This window comes from Anastrepha obliqua, chromosome 2, assembly GCF_027943255.1.
Source record: "Anastrepha obliqua isolate idAnaObli1 chromosome 2, idAnaObli1_1.0, whole genome shotgun sequence".
Lineage (NCBI taxonomy): Eukaryota > Metazoa > Arthropoda > Insecta > Diptera > Tephritidae > Anastrepha > Anastrepha obliqua.
Genome location: NC_072893.1, coordinates 32,219,211 through 32,222,258, shown reverse-complemented (window position 1 = coordinate 32,222,258; position 3,048 = coordinate 32,219,211). Strand labels below are relative to the sequence as shown.

The following is a 3,048-nucleotide window of genomic DNA, read 5'->3' as shown; positions in this document are numbered from 1 at the left end:
AACTAGCAAACCGGTAAAGCAACGGAATTGTGTGCAGTCGTATCTCGTGAATAACTTTAGTAATGTAGGTTTCCAATATCCCAATCGAAGCTGGTTTATCCACAAAGCATTTACACTTTACATATCCCCACAAATAAAAGTCCAAAGGTGTGATATCACACGAGCTTAGTGGCCAATCCACTGGTCGAGAGTTAAATTGCGCGCCGAAATTACGACGCAGTAAATCCATTTTTTCATGGGCTGTATGGCACCAAACCAAATATTGTAGAGCTAACGGGCTTAAATTTTCGGCATCCACGCGACAGCGGTCGCCATTCACTATTACATTAGCGCCACCTCGTTTCTGGCGAAACGGATCAATGGGCTGTTTTCAGAACTTACACGGCAATTCTGCTTATTGACGTAGCCATTAAGCCAAAAATGGGCCACCATAAGTTGGCCTGAGCCCGCGATGAACACTTTTCATAGAGCACCGATTTTCGTAATATCTACAATTGTTCGATTTGTAAACGTTGTTGAAGCGTAAGTCTTTCCATGACGAAATGTCAATGAATACTGAAATAAATAAATAAATAATTAAATAATTTGTTTAATTTGTTTAATTTGTTTAAATTAAATGATTTTGTTTCCCGTACTGGCGACACGCTTTATGCTTCTTATTCGTTTTGTCAGACTTAAAGAAGTAAACAACAGAAACTACGAATGTTGCCGAAAACAATGTTGCCCGTGTGACCACTAATGAGACATCACAAGAGAATCTCCAGTGTCTCCCTTCCAGATGCCTCTGTGTGTGAATCGCGACTAAGCGCCTCAATAACAACACATTTGATAAGGAGCAAGTAAAAGTATTACCTTTTATTATGCTAATGTTTTATTTACAATAAATAGGAGGGTAACAAACTTATTCTAACGAAGTGTTAAGGGTTACGAAATTTTTTTACATTTCGGGGTTATAAATCGTTCTGTGCTTTCATAAAATGCATAACCTAATCGTACTAATAGTTGTCAGCGGGATGCTTATTGTTTTTTCGCTTGATGTACTCCGCAATGCGTCCAGGTCTAAAACCACAATCCACCCTTACTTTGTCTGGAATTGGTTGAGCTTCATTTGAATAATAATCAGCACTATAACTTGAAGAGATTTTACGAAATTTCGGATTCTTGAACTTTTCTGGCACATAACCCAATTGGTTGTACGTTAGCGTGGGCGATTCATCTGGTGACTCAACTGCTTCCTCCTCTTCAGGTTCTTCTTCTTCTTCAGAGGAAGGTGATGCTGCAGCACTAGGCTTCTTCAGCGTAATCACTTCGCTTTTCAACTGGAAAAGATGCTCTTCCGGTACCTTAGAGAGAGCAATCTTCTTCAAACTGTCGATTGGTGTCTTCGCGAAACCATAAGCTAACTTCGCTTCGGGTACCGCTGTGGCTTTACTAGCCTGCAAGGCGAGACTAATGCTAATGGGGTCAGCGGGTATGGAATTGCTCTTGGGCTTTGCGTAGGTCAAACTGAAATATATGAACGGCAAAGGGTTAGAATGAAAACAGCATTAGAGTTTCCTGCTTTGCTGCACTTACTCGGGTAGAGGATAAGCAGGCACTGCTGGTGCATAAGCGCAACCGCAAGGTTTCGGCGGCGCTGGTGGTAGCGGAGCTGGTTTGTAATAGTCGCTTCCTGGCGAATATTTAGGCGTTGGTGGTGACGGTGAATAGTAGCTGGGCGGTTGCGATGATCGACATTTGCATGGGGGATATTTCGGTGGCGGTGGTGGCTTCTAGTCGAATGGAAGTACAAAATTGATGTTAATACCAGACGAAACAGTTTAAAGCTATAGTGCGTCGAACGCGTGCAAGTGATAGAAAAATAAACTGACGCGGCTGAAGTTGTTGACTTAAAGCACACGTCCGACGAATGCAATGATGATTTAGATGTTGTTTGCACTAAGTACTTGTATATGCTGATAATGGGTTGTACAAATGAGCTGGCGATGCTGGCGACACACTTGCTTCATGTACCAATGCACCAATGTATGTATGTATGGATGTAAATGGGTATGTACAAAGATGAAAACTGCATGCAAGCGCACTTGTAAAAATATGAAAAAGTGGTATGATTGCCGTTACAAATATTTACTGATCACCCTGAGCGCTCGCTTAGGTGGTCATGGGCAAATATTCTGTTTCGACATTCTCTAGATTAGTAAGACGTTTATGCAAGCGATTAATGCATTCATGCTTGGCGTTAATCACAGCTCTGAGCGTTTTACGCTTCAGTAAATTATTCCATGTCCGCAGCCAATGGAAGGCATCACGTACTTTGCCACATGGCTTGGGCAGTGCAGCCGGTTCAACGAATACTTTGTTGCAGGAGCAAGTTCCGCCAATAGGTGTGAGGTCGAAAGCCGGATTTTTATAGGCGTAACGTGGTTGGGGCCGCACAAATGTTGGTGCCTTGCATTTTTCACAATAATCGACGCCCTTCTCATGGCAAACACAACCCGCATTCACCTGTGCATAATAAAATTTGATATTAATTTAATTTTTTTCTGAAATGGATCAATGTTTTCACTTCAGTAAAACTCACCGAAACTACAAAAATAAAAATTAGTACTAAAGCACCGTACATAATCTTCACTGACATTTTACACAAGAAAGCACTCGCAAAAATGCACTTTCAAAAACTCACACAATTATTTCGAGAAAACTAAGTTACTATTATTTTACTAATCATGAAACTTCGTTGGTCGTACACTTTTTATCCAACGCTTCGATGTGGCATAAGCGGCCGCTACTTTATGTTTGAAACCGTTATATAAAATATTTTTGCTTATATATCTACCATTTATTTAAATCTACCGCATACATCATCCATTGCGCTGCTTCGTGCAGAATTGCGTGCTATGAATTCTCGTGAAATTAGATAAAAGTCGCTAAAAAGACGCAAGCCAAGTCATTGATGCTATGAAACCGCGAATACTTAGTAGGGGCAGATGAGATGCATGTCTGCTAAGTAGAGAATAAAGTCAATGTCTCATTGTAAACTGAGCTAAA

The 3,048-nt window shown here is 40.9% G+C and overlaps 1 protein-coding gene across 1 annotated transcript; it reads right to left on the bottom strand.

Annotated features, from left to right (window-relative positions):
• Positions 1-830: 830 nt before the first annotated feature.
• On the bottom strand, positions 831-2,809 carry LOC129237851 (uncharacterized). Its single transcript, XM_054872809.1, has 4 exons — positions 2,582-2,809; positions 2,314-2,505; positions 1,576-1,772; positions 831-1,506 (listed from the first exon to the last, which is right to left on the bottom strand). Exons 1-4 carry the CDS (start codon positions 2,636-2,638, stop codon positions 996-998), a joined length of 957 nt encoding a protein of 318 aa, XP_054728784.1. The 5' UTR covers positions 2,639-2,809; the 3' UTR covers positions 831-995.
• Between the last annotated feature and the right edge of the window lie 239 nt (positions 2,810-3,048).

What these genes read in the sequence shown, in the direction of transcription:
- LOC129237851 (XM_054872809.1), bottom strand. Translation starts at nt 2,638, where the DNA reads ATGTCAGTGAAGATTATGTACGGTGCTTTAGTACTAATTTTTATTTTT. An exon ending in TTTTTATTTTTGTAGTTTCG is followed by an intron (nt 2,506 to 2,581) that starts GTGAGTTTTACT and finishes TATTATGCACAG; the next exon opens with GTGAATGCGGGTTGTGTTTG. An exon ending in TGCCCAAGCCATGTGGCAAA is followed by an intron (nt 1,773 to 2,313) that starts GTACGTGATGCC and finishes CCATTCGACTAG; the next exon opens with AAGCCACCACCGCCACCGAA.